This window comes from Puntigrus tetrazona, chromosome 19 (assembly GCF_018831695.1).
Source record: "Puntigrus tetrazona isolate hp1 chromosome 19, ASM1883169v1, whole genome shotgun sequence".
NCBI lineage: Eukaryota > Metazoa > Chordata > Actinopteri > Cypriniformes > Cyprinidae > Puntigrus > Puntigrus tetrazona.
The window spans coordinates 9,034,550-9,054,893 of NC_056717.1; the positions used below are offsets into that span (position 1 = coordinate 9,034,550).

At 40.4% G+C, this 20,344-nt stretch overlaps 2 protein-coding genes across 7 annotated transcripts in view; one reads left to right on the forward strand and one right to left on the reverse strand.

Annotated features, from left to right (window-relative positions):
• atxn1a (ataxin 1a) overlaps positions 1-11,496 on the forward strand; it is an 86,280-nt gene extending 74,784 nt beyond the window's left edge. For all 5 annotated transcript variants that reach the window (XM_043218389.1, XM_043218390.1, XM_043218391.1 and 2 more), the window contains 2 exons: positions 2,401-4,519; positions 5,380-11,496. In XM_043218389.1, the coding sequence (XP_043074324.1) occupies positions 2,717-4,519; positions 5,380-5,940 (2,364 nt within the window). In that variant the 5' untranslated portion in view covers positions 2,401-2,716 and the 3' untranslated portion in view covers positions 5,941-11,496. The remainder of the gene's footprint in view (positions 1-2,400; positions 4,520-5,379) is intronic.
• A 3,740-nt stretch (positions 11,497-15,236) lies between these two features.
• Positions 15,237-20,344, reverse strand: part of gmpr (guanosine monophosphate reductase) — a 6,010-nt gene continuing 902 nt past the window's right edge. For both annotated transcript variants that reach the window (XM_043218394.1, XM_043218395.1), the window contains exons 2-9: positions 18,563-18,682; positions 18,238-18,321; positions 17,538-17,711; positions 17,340-17,421; positions 17,100-17,206; positions 15,968-16,010; positions 15,691-15,850; positions 15,237-15,577 (exon numbers count right to left, since the gene is read on the reverse strand). In XM_043218394.1, the coding sequence (XP_043074329.1) occupies positions 15,397-15,577; positions 15,691-15,850; positions 15,968-16,010; positions 17,100-17,206; positions 17,340-17,421; positions 17,538-17,711; positions 18,238-18,321; positions 18,563-18,682 (951 nt within the window). In that variant the 3' untranslated portion in view covers positions 15,237-15,396. The remainder of the gene's footprint in view (positions 15,578-15,690; positions 15,851-15,967; positions 16,011-17,099; positions 17,207-17,339; positions 17,422-17,537; positions 17,712-18,237; positions 18,322-18,562; positions 18,683-20,344) is intronic.

Consider the following 20,344-nt stretch of genomic DNA (forward strand, 5'->3'; position numbering starts at 1 on the left):
TATACTGTTGATTATTTCTCATTATCTTCCTACATGGGAGCTGTAGGGGTTATATTTTATTTATTTTAAATAAATTTAAAAAACTGCTTCTGTTCTGTCCAGTGAAACAAAACAAAATATAGATTTCAAATAACATTGATGAAGTTCTCCAAGAATACAGGTATATAATGTGTCAGTACATTCTTGGAAATACTGCATATGTCATACTGGCATTGTCCTTTTAACAGGAAAAGAGCTGCCTAACTCTTTTCTCCATGTCTTCCCCCTACAACCCAGTGTTCATGTCTTATTCATACACATTTGATGTTCTGAATTCTGCATACTGTGTAGTAAGGTAGTATGCAAATTCAGATGCAGAGACTGGAAAGTGTCTTCGGAAATATATCATATTCTTTTATGTAGAGATTAAATTGAGACGTAGATCATACATCAAACTGAGAACAATAAACCACTGATTACCATTTCAATCAGTTTTCAAATGTAATCCCATCATAAAGGGTTTATTTCACTACGAGCGTTCAAGGACCTGGAAGAGACCAGTTCAAACCTCTAGAATTGCCTTCTGAGTAAGTTATAATACCAGCTGGATAATATTGTCATCTACCATGCATGATTACTTAAATCATTAATTAAAATGATTATGATAATTGGGTTATTAACATGCTTGATTGCCCTTGTCTGATGCAAATTATGGTGAAGGAAAGAAAGAAGAGAGGAGAGAGGTTGGGGGTGGTGCAAAGAGAGATGAAAAGATATATGAGCCAAAGGAAGGGAATGAACGAGTAACGGATGGGGGGATGAAAAGTAAGAAAAAGAAAAAAGAGGCAGGAAACACTGATTGAGAGAGTGCTGAGAATAAACACCCTACTCAGTGTCAATAGCTGTCAATCAATAGTGTTCAGCTGTTGCGTAACCTTTCTACACTACTTTGACTTAAGAGCAAACAGAGAGGACATGCTCCTGCTGTTTATAATCAGCTGAGGGCTGTTGTGTCTGCTTTAAGTGATGACATGACCATTGTGAACCTAAACACAACCTTTGAACATCGATCAGTATTGTATGGTCTCTTATCGTGTCTAATTTGAAAATATTGTCTGAGGATGTGATGATACTATAAAGGAAAGAAAATATTATGATTACCATATTCATACAGTATGTACAATGATATTTTCTCTTCTTTTTAGTCTAATTGCAATATCATCTGATACCTGGTACTCCAAGGTACGTCCCAGAACTGCTACTTCATATCCAAAAGATGTGGTTGTATTATGGTACTTATTATGGTATTTTTTGTAAGTGAAGAATTGTAATAGTATATAGTATTACCGTGGTGCCATGTCAATTATACTAACATTGAACATAACACCATAGTGATACTATAGTACATTTGGTACTTTCTATACACAGTGTTCTATACACACAAATGGTAAACCACTATACAGACCAGCTTAAAGGGTGGGTTCCCCTTACAGCAGAATCTGTCTGTACTTTTATAGCACTGCGACACTTGTTAAATCATCAGGGCCTGTTTATCATGCAAAACCACCCTCCCACCAGTGCTGGACAACAGACGCAGCTGAATGGGTTCAATCAATAGAGCTCAGGGAGAAATGTCAAACAAGCCATAACACTGCACAACATCACTGTTTCATCACGCGTCTACCCATACACTCTGTAGTAGACGAGAGAGGAAAATGAGACACTGGCTTCCTGCTTTAATGGAGAGCTCTTAAAGTCAACATCAAATCTAAATAAACAGTTTCACCTTTATAATACTCTTACGCAAAATTCATTAGAGCTTGTTATATTATTCCAGAGGAAGAAACATTTGTGTTTGTAATCTTGCATGTACACATGACTTGCACTGTATTTGTTCATTTCATTTTGTTTGGTGTCGCTTCAGCCTTGTGGACTTAAGTGCTTTGTCCATTTAACTCTAGCTACATTATGCCATAGAAACCCTCCCTTTTTACAATACAGTAAATTCTTGAAGATAAAGTTCCAGCTTTTTCTTTTTGAACATGTTTCAACTTAAAGATGATTATCACATTTTCACACTGTAGTAGATGAGCCTCTAGTCTAACTTGTGTTTGTATGTTGCATGAGGGTAAATGTGTTACTGGCTTCAGATAAGTCCTGAGAGCAGAGTGCCAGTTCATTATTAATGATGCGCACACTGTGTGTTCTATCTCGCCCTGCAGGGGGTCCACTTACATACTTCAAACACACACACTCTGAGTGCTATCCACAAGATGCTGATGCCCACTCAGATGTACAGTGATAGTTTAGTTTACAAAACTATTGAATGCACTGAACTCCCCTTTCACTTTTGAGACTTCCTTTCATAGAGCTGTTTTCAAAACAGAAATAACCTTAATGGTGCATGTGTTTATTTTTCAGGTTCTTCCTGCAGTCCTGGAGACTCGCTCTCAGAGGGAAATGATTCCACATGAATTGCATGGACCGCTCTCCCACAGCAGGTGTGACTTCCGTTGCTTAAGACTGAAATCTGTGTCCATCCGACCATAGGCACAGGACACATCCCCTCGCACCACCACTCTCCTCTCTACCCCATCCCTGTCCTCGCTCCGAGCCAGTCAGTGGGAGGGCACACTCTGTTAGCAAAACAAACAGAGACTGAGAGGGAGAGGAAAAGCGCCAAAAACAACAGGGGGAATAAACATCCAGAAAGAGTGGTACAAGATTCTCAGACGCCATGAAGTCAAACCAGGAGCGGAGCAATGAATGCCTGCCCCCAAAGAAGCGTGAAATCCCAGCAAGCACTCTGCCCTCAGAGGAGAGGCCCATGGTGATGGCGCCTGCCAATGAGAGCCAGCGTTCGGGAAACCTGGCCTGGCTTGCCAGTTTGGCAAGCGGACATGACAGAGGGCGGCAGCACACCAGCACCTCCTCAGAAGCCGATGGGCCTCTATACAAACCGTTGTCAGCCGCAGCTGAGAGCACACCTCCCTCATCCACACATTTATCCAGAGCTCCCACTGCAGTGACCACCATACCTGCATTGTACACGTCACCCCTCTCTCAGCCTGCTGGTCCTATCCAGTACACACCCCTGCATCCCAATCTTCACTTCATCAGCTCTCCATACTCTGCACCGTATGCTGGCTACATCTCACCTTTAGTTCCCCCTTCAATTGCCACCACTACCACACAACGTGAGATTTATGCCAGCACCTCCAATTCTCCAGCATCCAAAATTGACCAGCACCACCAATTGGGCCGTCATCCTGGCATGGTAACAACTGACAACACACCTTCGCCCCACTCCACCCAATACATCCAAATTGCTGGTTCTCCTCTAAGCGTATCTCCTCGGACTGCTCCGTCACCTCATGCTCACTTGCCTCCACACTTGCACCCTCACCACACGCTCCCCATCAGTGGCCCCTCGCCAGTCTTACACATCACGCACACAGATGGACCTTTACCCAAGAGGGAGGAGACAAGGCCCAGGGAGGTTCTGAACGGAGAGCTGGAGAAGGACAGACGCTTTGGTCTGTCTCCCGAATCTAGTGCAGGGAAGCAGGGCAGCACCGCCAAAGGGGGTTCCTCCACCCAACAGCACCAGATCCACCAGCAGCAGAGCCCACGTCACTATGAGGCTCGACACGTGGTGCTACCTGCCGAATATGCGCAGGACAGCGCAGCCATGCGGGCCTCGTTGGTGCTGGTACCCAACAGTCATAGCTCCGGTGGTGCTGATCCTGGAGGTACACCTGACAAGCTGCCTCCCCCAACATCCCACACTGAGAAAGGAGGGATTTGCGCAGGCAAACCTATATCCCGCAGTTCCTCCTCCTCAGCCTCCCTTCCATTTCCTCCTCCCCCTCCACCTGTGGACAGTCTGAAGGGGGCAGTTACCACACTGTCTCCTCATGCAGTCATTCAGACTACACATAACACCACAGAGTCACTCTCGCTGGGCCTCTCCTCCACCAATTTCTACTCTGCCCAGCAGCCCATCATCGGTTACATTGCCGGCACAGGGCACCAGCAACCTCTCAGCTACCACACCAGCCTATCCCAGCACCTGGTCATCCCTGGAACTCAGCCAGTCATCATCCCAGTGAGTGGAACTGAAGCTAGTGCTACATCGACCACACCGCCCTTGCCCACGGCACTGCCCCATGCTTTCGTCACCTCAATGGCCCCAAAAGTAGAGACATTTGAGGCTCCAGCTCCTTACTCCCACCCTGCCGCAGCTGTGGTTCAAGCCCAGTTGCATCTGCCTGTGGTTCCAGCCCCTGCCGGCCTGCTGACAACTCCACCGCCGCCCTCGGCCCCTTCACTGCCCCCTTACTTCACCAAGGGCTCCATCATCCAGTTGGCGGATGGGGAATTGAAGCGGGTGGAGGACCTGAAGACAGAGGATTTCATTCAGAGTGCTGAGATCAGCAATGAGCTGAAGATCGACTCCAGCACCGTAGAGCGCATCGACAGCAGTCATACGCCTAACTTTGCTATTATACAGTTTGCTGTCGGAGAGCATCGCTCACAGGTGGGATAATATGTTTTTGCTTTACTCTTGAAATAGCTTGTACAGTGCTGGTTGTTTCATGCTACTTGTATTATGAATTTTTGGTGGTTTGGATAATTTTGTATATACTGCATAATTTGTGTTTGTTATTAGCTAAATACAGTGAATATATTAAGGTTACCATTTCCATTAGAACACCAGTTATAGTAAATTAAATCTTGCCATCTAAAGAGGATTACAATTAACATATCTTGGAATATTTTGTCCCTCAAAGGTAGTTTGATATTATGCAATTGGAATTCAAATATGGCTAATTTAATTTCATATTTAACAATGCTCAGTGGCAAAACAAAACAAAAAACTTTGCACCTTTTACAAATGCCCAGGGATCTTCTTTATGTCTTTCATGCAGTTTTTTCATCGGTTTGAATAACCATATGGTAGTCATTATACATTTTTATAAGCTGCGAGGGTGTGAATGTCCTCCTATATGAACTCCACCTGCACTCAATCAGTGTAACTAGATGTGGGGTAAATTGGCAGCTGAAATCATCTCCCTGTTCCATAATCCCTCCCCTGGCTGTCCCCATGGCATCTTTGTTTAGTTTGTGTGGGATTCACTGGCAGAATTGAGTCATTCCTTATTTCTGCTTCCTTCTGTTGTACTGTGAGTGGGCTGTATGAAAAATCTGCTTCATTTGTCTGGGAGTTGAGATGGGGCCACCCACTCGAAAGCAGTTCTAAAGTCTGTCAGTTTGAGAGGCGCTGATTAACAGATGCTATTTAGCAAAGGCATTCATTCATATCATCAGGCATTTGTGCATGACTTCTGCTGTATGTATTTAATGTCCTCTCTTTTTGCCTTCCTATTTCTCTCGCAGGTCAGCGTGGAGGTGCTGGTAGAGTATCCTTTCTTTGTGTTCGGTCAGGGCTGGTCATCATGTTGTCCAGAACGGACAACCCAGCTGCTTGAGTTGCCATGCACCAAGCTTTCAGTAGGCGACGTTTGCATCTCCCTCACCCTGAAAAACCTGAGGAATGGCTCCATCAAGAAAAGCCAGGGGCAAGTCTTGGATGCGCCTTCCCTCGGTCCACCCCTTAAATCACCCAAAGCACTCTCAAGCGGTGTGCGAGGGGGTGTTCGGCACACAGAACAGGAAAATGGACTCGGGCAGTGTGGAGATCAGGGAGGTGGAGGTGGTCAAGGCAATAGAGAGAATGGAGAACTGAAGTTTGGCGAAAGAGACATCTGCAAAGCACCACCGGTCACTGAATCAAAGTCCGGCAGCAAACCCACAGGCCGCAAAAGGAGGTGGTCTGCCCCTGAGGGCCGCAAAGTAGAAAATCCCGAAGGAGAGCCTCCTTTAACGTTCCCTAAACCTTCATTCATCCCTCAGGAGGTTAAAATCAGTATCGAAGGCAGATCAAATGTTGGAAAGTGAACGTGCATTGGACTGTCATATTTTAAAAGCAAAATTTGCCCTTGGAATGTTTTAGGTTGATTTAATTTTCTATCCAGATTACTTTACCTGGAGGCTAAATTTATTCAGTATGTACATTATCACTTCTAACTTTGTAATAGATGCATTACACAGGCAATTGGTGCAATTCATTTGATTGGTCAAATTCAGGGCAAATGTAGCGCAAGGTGGGAAGGTCGTGAGATACCTGAGCACTGCATGATACCCCGAAGGCTTCAGTATACACAATCAGTCACAGCTAACAAGGCAAAGACGTCTATCCAGTCTCTCACCTACAACATCCTCTACTTTTTTTTTTTTTTTTAGCTCAGACAAACCTGGTTAAACTACACCTAGTGGCAATTAAATCATTCGCCTGCTGAGTGAACCTGAAAATGTTAGTAAGAAAGACGAACAACTGGTGTGAATAACATTGCTAATGGTGGCAGAACGGAAATCACTCCTCCACTGGTTGCAGGAGTTTACATGATGTCAGCCATCTTGTTTAACTGTGACTAAAAAAGACTATCCAAATCAATGCTAACAATGTATCGTCAGCGCAGTTAGACTAGCATAGATTATATTAACATGTATTGAAATGCAAGAAGAGGTTTCCAAATACTATGGTACAGGCCAAGAGAGATGATGTCATTAAGCAGTGCCAGTGGCTCCTCAGAAAGACAAAACTATCATTTAAAACAGGGAAGATGGACGAGTCTATTTTTATATATCCAACTGTCTAACCTTTTATTTGACTATTTTTGTAGTTTTGCATGTTTTAATTTTCCGTCTCACTTTTCAAACCCTCCTATCATACATGATGGGTAGTTTTTTTCTTTTCTTTTCTGTTTTTTTTTTTGTGATGAATGTGTAAACCTTGCAATCAGGGGTCATTTTTTACATAGACACAGGATGGGTTCTTGTCTATGTATATGTATATGCATGGGTGTATCTTGATGCATACAAACATAATGGGTGAGAAGATCGACCAGTCCCTTGTTTTAGTGTAGTCTCACCTGTTTTTGTTAAAACAAGAGAAAGTAGTTTTTTTGTTTTTTTTTTCAAAAGAAAGAGAGCGAAAGTTGTCTGAGAAGGATGAAATGCGTGTTGTCTTGAAGCACTTACTTAACACACCTGTCATGCTCACTAGCTGATAGTAGTTTCAATCAAATAAGTCAAATTATTATATTAATTATTATTATTATTGCTACTATTGTCTGTGGTTCTTTCGACATGAACACAGTACTGTATGCTGTATCATAAATTGGATGTTGTGTGGCACTCTGTGGGATGGTGATGGCTCACAAGGGTCGCTGTGAAGGGATGAATGTAACAGATGAAAGCGAAAACAATGAGATTTTGTCCCCAAGAGGACTGCTTTAAAGAAAGCACTTTTTTTCATCGCGTATGATTGGCTTGAGTAAAGATGAGCGCAAAGAGGCAGCAGCCCATGAAACAACTGCCATTTGAGTCATTTAAAGCAAAAAGAGTAGTATGAAAGTGTGAATGCAGGTGGAAATAAGTACAGAGACTGTTTATATATTTACGAGAGATATGAGAGACAAAGTGAAAGTGAGAAACTCTGGCTACAGGAATCTTCGGAGGATCGAAGGGTGTCATATGCCTGTTTGTTAGCAATGTATGTGGTTGTGCACGCATGCGAGTCTGTGTGCGGTTGTGCACGGGCTTAAACACACCTAAAAACGTACACGGTTACGGTGATTTTCAATCATGTTGAAATATGTCATGTATTTTTTTGTACATTAACATGTATAGAACTGCATATGCTATATCTATCTTACTGTATGAGAACGCAAGACTACATGAGCACGTTTTTAGTCCCGTCCCCCAAGACACTGACTCATCGAACGTATGTGAACGCAGTCATGTAGTAATTTCAGTGATCTGTAGTATATTTGTGTGAGCGTGTTTGAGTGTGTGTTTGTGTGCGTGCAAGTGTATGTGTGTGTGTACATACCACACATATTATAAATAGATATTTAAGTTCTACTTAAAAGAATATTGCAATTTGCACATCTGGAGAGATAGTAACATGATTTATTTTGTTTTCTGCCAGCACAGGACAGGGCCGAAAACCTGATTTATACTGAAATGTAGCAGTTTCTTGGCAAGTTTGCTCGGTTCGCAGGTCTGTTGGGTTCATTTTCATTAGGAAAATCAGGAAGCCCCTTTTCAGGGGGTTTGAATCACACACAAATGGATAAAAGTAGGATTATGCAGGGTGCTGTCGAAGTGTTCGCTTCATGGGGTGGATGAAGTCATAGACTGTAGCCTGCATACTTGTCGAGTCCTTTGAGTGGACACACTCAAGTTAGCTTGGGTAGGTGAAGATCTGGCAGGAGGAAGGGTGGTAGTAGAGAATAAAAGATGCATGGATGAACGAATTGATTTAATGAGTGGTGGAGGGTGGGTGAGTGAGTGCACCCCATAAACAATTTGAAAATGCTTTATTTTTTTATAATAAAACAGGGTTTCTCAGATCAACACCACAACCGTGCATTTTTTTCTTTTTTCCATTTGACATGGTGTCTCTGTCCCCTCAAAGTGTGCGTGTTTGAGTTTTACTAGGATTGTATGTGTGTGGACGTGTATGCTTTAACCAATCAAACTTGATTTTTTTCGTTGTTTATTTTGGGCCAAAAGGTAGAAATAAGATGTGATATTGTTTGTCCGTTAAGGCACCCCAACAACACGACTGTCAATGGCGAATCAGTCTTGCGTTTGTTTTGTTTCTCTGATCTTTCGCTTTTGTTCGTCTCTTCGTGTAACGATCAGTGTTTTCCTTTTGTGGCTCATTGCTTCGATCATTTTACAGTCTGCCTCCTTCTGGTTGCACAGTGCGGTTCCACGTACACACGAGAAGCATTCCGAACAACGGCACGTAGCAATAACCCTTAGTCTCTAGTGCTGAACCAAAAAGAAAAACAAAACAAACAGAGAACCGGATATCAACGCCAGACCTTCTGTTTGACCTCAGCAAGCTGTTTTTTTTTAATCCTTTTTAGGTTGATTTGCGGTTTGCACATCCAGCCCTCAGTAACTTCAGGGAGAAATATAAATTAATATGCAGTGACAGAGTCTGTCCCCTCCTAGTCGTCTTAACCCGTAATCGATAGTGACCTCCAGATGCTCTTCAGGTGCCCATACAGAACCAGTACGCCTCTCTCAGAGTATGTTTACCCAACTGCAACCGTTAGCTACCTTCTGTTGCCTGGCATGTACGTGCGACCGCTTTCTCACCCGGCACACCCGCTATAGTTCAAGAACATCGTTTTCTTTTCTCTCTTTAAATTGGTCTCTCTCTCTCATTCATAGCCATAGAACCTCAACAGTATTTGTGATGGAGTTTCATTTTGCCTAGCTTGTCGAAATTACAGTAGTTTTTTGTGGGAAAAGTCAATTAACTATTCACCTATGGTATAAATTGACATTTCAATCCATTTTACTTCCATGATGTGACGTGTTTCAGAGTTCAAAAGGATATTCAATTAAGAATCAAACCAGAATGCATACCAAATTGACCCTTCTCAGTGAGTTTGATTGACAGCCGAATCAGCCATTTTGTCTGACAAACAAATCAGGCAGTAGATTAACATAAACAAAAAACATAAAACTTAACATAAAAAATCTTTTGATGTCTTTCCATTCATGAAATAAGATTCAGTGAATAGCTCTCAATAAGACCTGAAATGGGCATCGAGGAAGTAAATAGTGTCCATTTGGATTCACTTATTATGAACCTGGACACAAGCAATCGTAAATGTGTAATTACACATATGTTTATGTTTGCATTTGGACTTGAAGATGTTATGACTTTAATCCGATCGTCCATGTCTGTAATTGTCTCTGAAATATTGAGGAATAAGTCCAACTGCAGATGAATTAAACATGCTTGACGTGCAATGACCCGAATGAATGAAACATCACAGATGTTCTGTGCCGTCACATTTGATGGTCATCACAAAAAAAGAGAATAAAAGATGCACATGGTACAGCTGGCGGTTTATTGTGCTGATAATGATAGTCTCTTGTGACCTCCATGCAGAGAGAGACGAGAAAAATAAGAGAACATTACAAGTGGCGGACGCTGTTTTGACACTTATTTTTCAGCGTCAGTGTCATTTAAAAATTCAAACCCGATGACATTCTAAACTCTTCTTCTGTTTATGTTTGACATGTTACATCCGTAACAGTTCGTGCCATCTGTATGTAGCACTGTTTCTGTGGTTTCCATTCATATACCTTCTCCTTTAAATTGTATTGCTTGTTTAAAACCACCTGTAGCCTGTGGGTTTTATGATTTTATTTTGCTATTTGTAAGTAAATATGGCAAATATTCTGTTTTCACTTTGTAGTGAACCCCTAATCTATCATTTTTGCACATTTTTGCTTTTATTTTTAATTTTTTCCTCGGCATGTTTCATTCTTTTTGGCAGAGGGGTGAGTTTGCTGTCTCTGACGTTATGACAACATCATTTGCTTTTCTATTAAAGGTCAAAATCTTTCCTTGGGCTTACTCAGGGATGAGAAATAGGTGTGAATGTGTGTGTTGAGGAGGTTGTGTGACCTTTGAAAGGTTTGTGTACATGTAAAGAGATGAATATATATATATATATATATATATATATATATATATATATATATATATATATATATATATATCTAGTGTGTTAAACTGCTGTAACCAGAAGCAGTCATTTCATTGGCCCTGTGCTTTGGTTTCCCACAATGTCTCTACACCATACGAGGCCTTCCTAACACACTCTGTCCGTCTCTGTGTATCCGTCTGTTTGTCTGCATCACAAGCTGTCTGTCCGTCTGCCTGTTGTCCCTTTGACGTCACAAGCCCAGATCCTCACACATGCAAGATACTGAAAAAAGACTGAGAAATGATTCATCGACCTCATCAAAGTGGGGACCACTTTTATAGAAACAAAGAAAAACAAAATGCACATTTTTTTTGTCATTTATAGAATAGATAGACTTGATAATACTGTTTCAGCACTTTCTAATCCTGAGGAAGATAGGGTGAGAGGTTGGTGTCATCGCAGTTTCTCCCCTCCAATACGAATTCCCTCCGTCTCGATCCGTTCCTGGGTCCAACGGGATGAGACGACGAGGACAGAGAGAGTCGAAAATAAAGTTTAAATGGTCCTCTATGAACCTGAGATGACTTTACTTTTTGTTGTACTGATGTGTGCTTGAACACCATCATTTGTTTTATTTTCATGTTGGTTCTATATTTGACCTTGCTTCATGTACTTTGGACTTTGTACTTTTGCTTCGGTCTCCTCTGTAGCACTCTTTTATCATGGTAGGAGACGAGAGAAAGTGTTTTAATGAATGTTTTTAAGAGTTTTCGAGCGGCTCTGTGACAGCTCGCTCTCATAAGAGGAGCACCGCTGACAATTTCCTTGTTTTTACTTTCATTTCTCTGGCACAAATGACAAAAAAGACGAATGTTGGATTGCGAGTTTCAGCAGTTTGAAAAATAAATCAAAAGATTTTCTTTTCTTTTATTGTGGCTCTCATTGAAACGACGACAAAAGAAAAAATAACTTTTATTTCGAGTTTGCTTTTCTTTGAAATCACTTGTAAAATCAGTCAGGATTTCTCTGTTCAACTTGACTGTTGTTTGACATCTTGTCAATTGTCCAAACCGCTGGATTAATAACCTCAGGCTGAGAATCTTCTACAAGCCCACACTATGGTTTTGTTTCACCCTAACTAATGATATATGGGCTGCTTGATATGGGTATTGTAACTAGTCTTATTGTTAATTCTATAATTAATATATGAACATTCAGCTGTATCAGTGCTGGATAGTGAAAACAGTGCACACTACTTAAAGGAGGCATGCCTGGCCCTTGTTTCTCTCCCGCCGTTTTGGTGAGCCGGTAAACTGACAAACACTTCCTCAGAGAGAGGTACGTCCTGGGTTCTGTCACCCTCATCTGGCCGGGCGCAGGAAAGAGACTCGTACAACCGTCCTCTGATGAACCCTGAGGAGTATTTGTCACTGTTGGGTTGAACTGGACACTCAACACTGGTTGACCACTGGGAACTAAACGCCAGGGACGTGTTGACCATCGCAGGCCTGAACCGACTCGTGTACAGATGCTGTTTTCACATACCCGATGTCACCTTCACGCATAGCAATCGACAGCCTCGTAACGTGTGTATTTATCCTTCAGAATTTGTACAACTACACTCGAGAGATAACATATCTTCAAGAAAAAAAAAAGGTCATTTTGTAATTCTGGATTTCTTTGCCAATGAATGCTTAATAAGATGTCTCTGTAAAATTGTACTCTGTAAAATCTTTTTAGGCCTAATTTTAACATGTCGGTCATTTCCAAGTATGTTTTGTGTAAATTGGATTCTGAACGAACGGTGGAGATAGTTTCATTTTGAATAATCGCCCCTTGATTTGAAAGCTGAGGCCAGATACTCAAACTATTAGCAGGAGGTGAAATAACATTATGTACTCCTTGTCAGGTGAACGGCGTTTGGTTGTCATTAAATGTGCACGCATGTCCAGCCACCTCTTTTTTTTCTTTTTTTTTTTTTTTTTCCTTTTGAGATTGAAAAGTGTTTTGTGATACACAGGAAGCCATTGGTCATTCCTCAGGAATGAGTGGGTTCAGATATAGCAGTAATACCCTGGGCTTGCTGGACTAGAGGTGTTGCAGGTCTTGTCATAAAGAGATTTGAAGTCTTCCATTGGAAGGGGAATGGAAGCTGTTTCTAGTTTCTTTTTTCGCTTGCCATTGGGCAGAAAGATCCACGAGCATAAAACCTCTAGATTGGACCTTTACCTACTGTTTGAAAACAATGACTGGGTGGAGGCATATTATCAGTGTTGTTGTTTTCTCCATAGCTTCGTTGCTGTGGATTTATTGGACCTATAGTGTGTAAGACACCAAACAGAAATGTTGAGTGAGACTGTTAAAGAAAAATTGAATGTCACATCCAATCCTGAGGTTCTATTTTCCTGGAATTGTATCAGAGGAGTCTGGCCAGTAGCAAGAGATGGTCGTTGGGAGAGGAAGTAGTGTTTTGCACCTTACTTAGTAAAGGAATATATATATATATATATATATATATATATATATATATATATATATATATATATATATATATATATATATATATATATATATTATATTATAAATAATTAAAAGCCCTAGGTAGGAAATCATTGTGAAAGGCAATTTTATTTTCTTTTGGTTCATTTTATTTCCATATGCGTGCATACTCTGTAAGTTGTGCAAAATATTGTACTTGCACTAGCTTTTTTAAAAAGAAAACTAATATAAAAAAAATTTGAATTGAAATTCTATTTTCTAATTGTGGTGTGTCTATTTGTAGGATACACACACGTTGTTTCTTGGATTTTTTGGTCCCTTTCTTTGATGGTGCTTGCCGGTTTTCTAGTTAGAACTTATTTCATTATTCTGAACAACAAAAACAATATTTGATTCAGGTTGTGAACAAATTTGTTTAAAAAATAAATTGTCTGTATACCAGTACAAGTTTATTGTTGCAGTATACACGTACTAATAAAAATTACAGTGCCAATTGCAAACTGCACCCTTCTTGGAGTTTGTGATTTGAGAGAATGGGATTTTAAAAGCGTTTTTGTCAGACAACGTGGGATATGAGCATATACTCGCAAACAAATGCAGAGGTATTCCGCAGGCTTCTTTGGCTCCAGTGCACCTAGTCAATGGAGTGTGGGTGTTGGTGGAGGTGGAGGCCTTGAGTATTCGCTTCTGTTCCAGGGCTGGATCATTCAATTCAATGTTTAGATAGAAGACACTGAGATCTTATCAGACACTGACGAACCCACACTTGACACAATAAGCCAAACGATTCAGCTTTGTGTGCTTGTCTGTCCTTGTGTTTACCATTTAGTTTCAACCTAAGTACAGTAGTCTAGAACAGAAGGTGAGTTAATTTAATGAAATTCTGAATTTGCACATATTAACAAATGTTGATGTGGTGGGATTTGCTTGGCTTGGAGTGCAACTTGACTTGTTTCTTCGCAAAAAAATTGCATTAAAAAAAGTGGAAATACCAGTGATTGTCCAGAGAAGTCCCCACCCACTCCCATAAAGCAACGCAAATCAGTCTCAAATGCATATTTTATGAGAAACATAGTGTTGTTTCTGTGTCACATCTTTAAATCAGTAGTTTTATATTTCTCAATTCTTTTTCTTTGTTTTTCAGGTGCTTAAGAGCGCGTCCTGGTTGATTTCTGCCTCAACGTATGACGTATCTGCATTATACGTCAAGTCAGAGGTCAGCCAAGTCTGATAGATATTAAAAATGAAACCGAGGAGGGGAGGCTATTCTTTCTCTCTCATTTCATACAAACTCAATAGGCGCAATTTTGGTTTTGAGTTATCAATTGTAGTAAAAAGCTTCATTATATCTCTTGCTGTAGTGTATTTGTACATTATAATGGAGCGTTCTCTTCTTGGCGTAATAATACAATTATGTATAGTCAATCATTATTCCAATATAACACATTTGATCACATAATTGCCAAAAATAAAGCTTTTTAAGGCATAAAGCAACCCCATTTTCAGTCAGGTGTTTATTCCTTAATATGTAATATTTTACTCGTAATACATTTAATAACATTTTCTACCTCATCTAAACTGCACAAGGCATGTTGTAGAAATGAGGTGCAGCCGTTTTCACATTCCTATGGTCTGATATGACATCCCACCACACCCTCTGTACAATCACAAAGGAAGCAGGCCAGCAGAAATAGTTCACCACAGTACACAATGCACCACTCGCTGCTCAAATCAACTCGCACACGACATGCAGGGGGACTAGATCTTAATGTGGCAGAGAATTTTCTCTGCTGGTGTTTAAATTCTCAACTAACATGCATTTCTTTCTCTCAAACTCTGAAACCGTCGTTCTGATTGATACACTCTAGGGAGAGAATGGGTTGCATAGTTACAAAGAATGACTCAATTTACCCCAGTATTGTCCTGTTTTCTTATTCGCTCTCAGTCTCGTACAAATGCAGACGCATTGCATACTTTAGAGAACTTGAACAAAACTGAGCCGTGCTTCAACATAATTAGTTTTTCAAGGAAATGCACTGGTGTACGGCAAGGTACCTGAGCGAAACAGTATCCGTGGATCAGTCTGTATGAGTGTAATAGTTTTGAGTGAGTTACATAATGAATCAGATACTGTAGATTCATGAACCGAAAGAGCACACAAAACTGGAAGACAGAGGGAAATATGTTTATGAACACGTCTTTCCTTTTCATTTATATATCTCTGGACTGCCATTTAAAGGGACAGCGCATCCAAATTCACAGAATTATTTAATTATTCCTTAACTGGTGAATCTGTATTTGTGAGCGTACATGTTTTCAGCGTGCGTGACTAGGTGAACATTTGGCTAGACTGCTGTGTGACCCTGATGAAGGTCGTCCTGCGGCTCAGTTCTTTGAGTTTGGCAGCTCCTACATATGTGCAGGTGGACCGAAGGCCGCCCAAGATGTCCCTGATGGTGTTTTCCACGTCACCTCTATAGGGCACCTGGACCGTCCTGCCCTCTGATGCCCTGAAATCACATAAACAGATGTACTTTACATGAGATGCTCTGCAATATGTTCTAGTAAAAAAAACAACAACAAAATGAATAGCTAGAAACTTGGTGTTTGAAAATATCCTCACCTGTACTCTGCTACCCCTCCGACATACTTCTTCATGGCAGTGTCTGAACTCATCCCGTAAAACAGCTTGAACTTCTTGCCATCTTTTTCAATGACTTCACCAGCACACTGATCGTGGCCCGCTAACATTCCTCCCAGCATGACAAAATCTGCCCCAGCGCCTAATGTAACATTTATTATTAGATAAAATACTTTATACCCAGTTGGACAATGATATTATCCGAATTACAGCATGTGAATTACAACAGCTATTATTAATTATTAATATCTGAATTCACCAAAAGCTTTAGCAACATCCCCAGGGCAACTGCAGCCTCCGTCCTAGAAGAGAGAGCAAAAAAAAAAAAAAAAGCTTTACTACAAACTCTTATAGCTATATAAACCGTTTCAACGACAAAAACCCTAACTTTTGTGGCTCTAACTTAATTTCCGGTAGACATCCAAATAGAATCAATAACAGCAGCTAGAAGTCCTTCTGGAGTAGTTTTTTTGTATTTTATTTATTTCGTTTTTGATAAGAAATTAAATTTGTTTGCTGCTTAAATCAGATGGATTTATTAAAAAATGCTCATTCATTCTCTGACAGCAGGAGGTGCTTTAAGCACGAGAAATTGAGGTTCCCCCAGTATTACATGCTCATGTTTATTCATCGAAGCCTTTTGGAAAATCGCTCAGTTTTGATACTGTGGCAGGTCGCCACAAATAAATAAATGTATGCGATGAAACCATCTATAAAGTCATATAAAATGCAGCACAGTTGCAAAGCACTCCTATGGCTCATTTCTCAAAGTTGGATGCAAAGTTGGTTTTGGGTTTAATTTTTTTTTTTTTTTGTTTTACTTATAAAAAACAGGGTTGCACTTTATTTTACAGTATGTATACTTATCTAAGAGAGTACTGTAATATAAGGTAACTAAATAGGGTAGGGTTAAGTTTAGGGTTAGTACCTAGTTATAATCTAGTTATTGTAATTACTATAATTAATACTTAGTGTGTATAAGAGGAAAAGGACTATAAAAAAAAGTGCTACCCAAAATAACTGGTTCATTAAAGTAACACACCACTTTAAGAGTGTTTTGATTTTAAATAAAATAATGACACTTTTGTATGTTTTGTCAGATTAGTCTTTTCTTAAACGGGTGAAAACAAGGTACATGAGTAAGGAATTTCCTTGCGAGCTTTTACTTCTCTTGAAAGTGGTGGTTGCTAACAAGTAGCTAAATCCTGTTGCTTTTTTGCCAATAGAACCTCCAGACTGGCCTACAAAACTAGGCCTTTTAGTCTTTCTGAAGGGGGCACATAAAATCACAGGAATTGAATTGAGGATGCTGCCCTCTTGTGGTAATATCATGCCTTTGGTTTTTGGGTTTCCTGTCAGTCTAAGCATTACAGAATGCTCAAAATACTTACAGAGATGATGTGTCCTTTGAGTCCATGGGCCGAGTCGGCACACTCGATTACAGCACTCAGCTGAGGATAACCCACACCGGTCTTAATGCGTGTGGTGCACACAGAACCTGAACATCACAGTGTTTCAAAACATCAGAAACAAGCTCCACATTCAGTTTAGTTTATATGGAATTTAATTTAAAAGACAATTGTATTCAATGCATATATAATGTGGCAGTCTGGACAAATCTAATCTGATACCTGGCCCAATGCCCACTTTAATGATATCAGCTCCAGACAGAATGAGTTCCTCCACCATCTCCCCTGTCACCACATTTCCCGCCTAAATGACCGTGATTGGGAGTTATATAGCATTTGAAGGTCGCACAAAATAAACAAATTATTTTCTCATTGCATTGATAAAGCATTTGTTGCAGTACATTTGGGCACAAATCTCACCATGATGGTGTGCTTTGGAAATCTTTCCCGAACTCTTTTTACAAACTCCACAAAGTGTTCAGAGTAGCCATTGGCCACGTCCAAGCAGATGTACTGGATGAGAGGAATGGCGTCCAGGATGCTGCACAGTTTCTCCAGATCCCCCGCTCCACTGCCCGAGCTGGCCGCCACATGCTGAGGATGAGAGGAAAGATATTTAAAGCTTTGTATGATTGATATTACTCCAGTTGCATTGCATAATTTGCTGTCATGCTATTCTGATGAAAAAATGCATTTCAAATGGTAAAATCAAGTGGTGTGTTTGTATTAAATGTGTGTTAACCATGGTACTCTAGATAATGGAACCAGACTATGGGCTATTTTAACAATGTCCTTACTACCTTGCATTGCTCTTGCAGGTTTATGGAGGGTGATAAACCTGTCTGATTTTTTCAAACATAACTTCATTTGTGTTCCTAAGATAAACAAATGTTGCACGATTTTGGAACGATATGAGGGTGAGTAATTAATAACAGATTTATCATTTCTAAGTAAACTAACCCATTAATGTGATTGCTATTGTATTGCTAGGCAGTTACTGTATTGCTATGTGGTTTGTAATATGTTGTTGCTCTGTGTTTTTTTTGGTTTTTTCTGATGGACCAGTTAATTAAACAGCTTTTGATTAAAAAAGGCATAAAAGCCATTTTTGCCCATTCACCTCAAGGCACTCCGGATGACTGGCTGCGAAAGTCTTCCACTCCTCCAGGGAGTAGTGCTTCTGGATGGCTGTGAAGAGAGTGTGCTGAAAGACAGAGCGGGGAGACGTCTGAGACGACAGCGAGTGTCTGGCACTGAGACAGGCAGAAATATAAGAGCCTCTTGATCCCAGTGCATGGAAACAGGACACAGCTAATTATGTTTCAGTGAGATCTTGATAATCGCAGAGATAAAACATAGTAAAACAAGACTTTCCCTGTTATATTGCAAAGATACATGGTGCTGCGTTGCATCGGTTACTGTGCTTTGTTTAAAGAAGCGCTCACCTTGCTGAGCACCTGTGCCATCTCAAAAGTGCCGGTGGTGTCCATGTTAGCAGCGATGATCGGGATGCCATTGTATGTCTGCTTTGAGTTCCGGAATGTGAAGGTCCTCTGCAGGTCAACCTTCGGGAACGAAACATATAGGAAATTAGGAAAAAAGGAAATTACTTTCCAAACATACAGTGCATGTGACAGTCTGAAAAGCCTCATTTTACTTGATAGTTTCATTGTGAACCCAAGTTCCTGTCCCTGCAACCCATCCAAACAGCAGTACTACTAAAATGAAAATACATTTAGATCCATCTAGTTGACAGCCGGACAGGAGTCAAAATGCAATTTGATGTGCTATAGAAACAATTATAATATTTGCAATTATATTGTTTTTTTTTCTCTGAAGCATCCAAAAATTATTCAAAAGATTAAAACGGGAGTCATCAAACTATCCTTGAGTGCAGGTGTCCTGCATAGTTTAGCTCCAGCTTGCCTCAACACACCTGCCTGGAAATTTCAAGTATGGCTAATAAGATCTTAATTGGCTGCTTCAGGTGTGTTTTGATTCTTCAGAACTGCGGCCCTCCAGGACTGAACGTGGTGATCCCTGGCTTAAAGACACACCACTCATTGTGAAAATAGGCTACTCCAACTCCCCTAGAGTTAAACAGACCCGGAGTTAGTGGATTAGCTGAATGGGTTCAAAAATGGTAGAATTCAACTGTTTAAATCTGGGGGAGTTGGGAAAGGAGCCTATTTAAAAAAAAAAAAAAAAAAAAAAAAAAAAAACTGGTGTGTTCCTTTAAGATTTAAGTCTCATGTGTCCTTAGAGCGTGTTGGTGAAGTTTCAGCTCAAAATACACCACAAAGAATTTATTATTCCATGCTGTAAAAATATCTTTTTGAGTGGAAGCAAAAACATAGATACTGATTCTTAAAAATTGGAAAGATATCAGTATAATAGCTTGTAAACAATGTCACATAACGTCACATTTACATCAGAAAAAGCATAATCGAATGGAATAAAAATAAGACTTTCTATTGCTGCTGAAAATTAAGCTTTGCCATCACAATAATACAGTTTTACTGTTTTCACTATATTTTGATCAAATAAATGCAGACCTCTTTACTAATGTAATGTATACGTAATCAGAATATGGCCAAATTCTGATTAATATCATCATCCACAGCTGAGACGTTGGAATGGTCTTAAGTGAATTTGTGCTGCATCATTGATAGGTTTGTCTTAGAAAAAAAACTGTTGCAACCTGATATGCACAGACACTCTCAGGTTCCTCGAATCAGTTCTCAGTCATTTCCAGTTCCAGTAACTGCTGCAGTCACATCAGTCACACTACACTGCCCTATGAATAACCATGATCCTACTGCTGTTGTGCCGCAGGGAACAAATTCACTGCTTTCCTATTTGAAGAGACGTATTGCAGATATTGCAGGCATAAAATTTGGATCCACGCTTTTTATTTGCGTTTGACGGTATAGGCCATTGATTGATAACTGCAGTTTATACAGTAAAGAGACCCCCAGCTGCTGTTCTATTTCTATTAGCCTCTGTATATCATCCCAGCCATGCACCGTTACAGCCATTATAGTGACAGCCATCAGATTAGCCAGCTGCAGCAAGATCTGACCAGCACTTTACGTCATCCTGCAGTGAAAATGCAGTGGAAACCTCTTCTGAATTCATCAGTATAAACCAATAGGCAAAACTGAACAGAATATAGAAACAAGCTGTTTGCCTATAGGACTGGAAACTTAACCAGAAGAAAGATATTT